At 69.8% G+C, this 344-nt stretch overlaps 1 protein-coding gene across 1 annotated transcript in view; it reads left to right on the top strand.

Annotated features, from left to right (window-relative positions):
* The window catches only part of LAMA5 (laminin, alpha 5), a 47,980-nt gene that overhangs the window by 45,127 nt on the left and 2,509 nt on the right, over positions 1-344 (top strand). Inside the window, exons 73-74 of the mRNA XM_010140977.1 lie at positions 24-139; positions 260-341. Coding sequence (XP_010139279.1) covers positions 24-139; positions 260-341 — 198 coding nt within the window. The remainder of the gene's footprint in view (positions 1-23; positions 140-259; positions 342-344) is intronic.

Here is a 344-nt window from a genome sequence, read left to right as displayed (position 1 = left end):
CCACGCGCCGCGCCCACGGCCAGCGCGGGCTCTGCGGGCTGCACCCACAGCCCCGCGCAGCCAGGGGCCCCTTCCGCTTCGGGGGTGCCCCGAGCAGTCGCTGGGAGTTCGAGGAGATCCCAGCCTCCTTTGGGCAGAGGTGAGGCTCATCCCGAGCACACCCCACACAAGCTCAGCCCGAGGGACCATCGCTTGCGGGGCGAGTGTCCCTTGCAGCTGTGGGAGAGCAGGGTGCTCCCTTCACCCCCTGTCCCTGCAGGTCCCACCTCTCCCTGGAGGTGAAGCTGAACTCCTCCAGCGGGCTGCTCTTCTACGTGGCAGGCGAGCGGGGCTCCTTCATGGCT

Source organism: Buceros rhinoceros, unplaced genomic scaffold (assembly GCF_000710305.1).
Source record: "Buceros rhinoceros silvestris isolate BGI_N320 unplaced genomic scaffold, ASM71030v1 scaffold6688, whole genome shotgun sequence".
Taxonomy (NCBI): domain Eukaryota; kingdom Metazoa; phylum Chordata; class Aves; order Bucerotiformes; family Bucerotidae; genus Buceros; species Buceros rhinoceros.
Note: the sequence above shows the minus strand (reverse complement) of the source record. Positions and strands in the feature narration are given on the sequence as shown.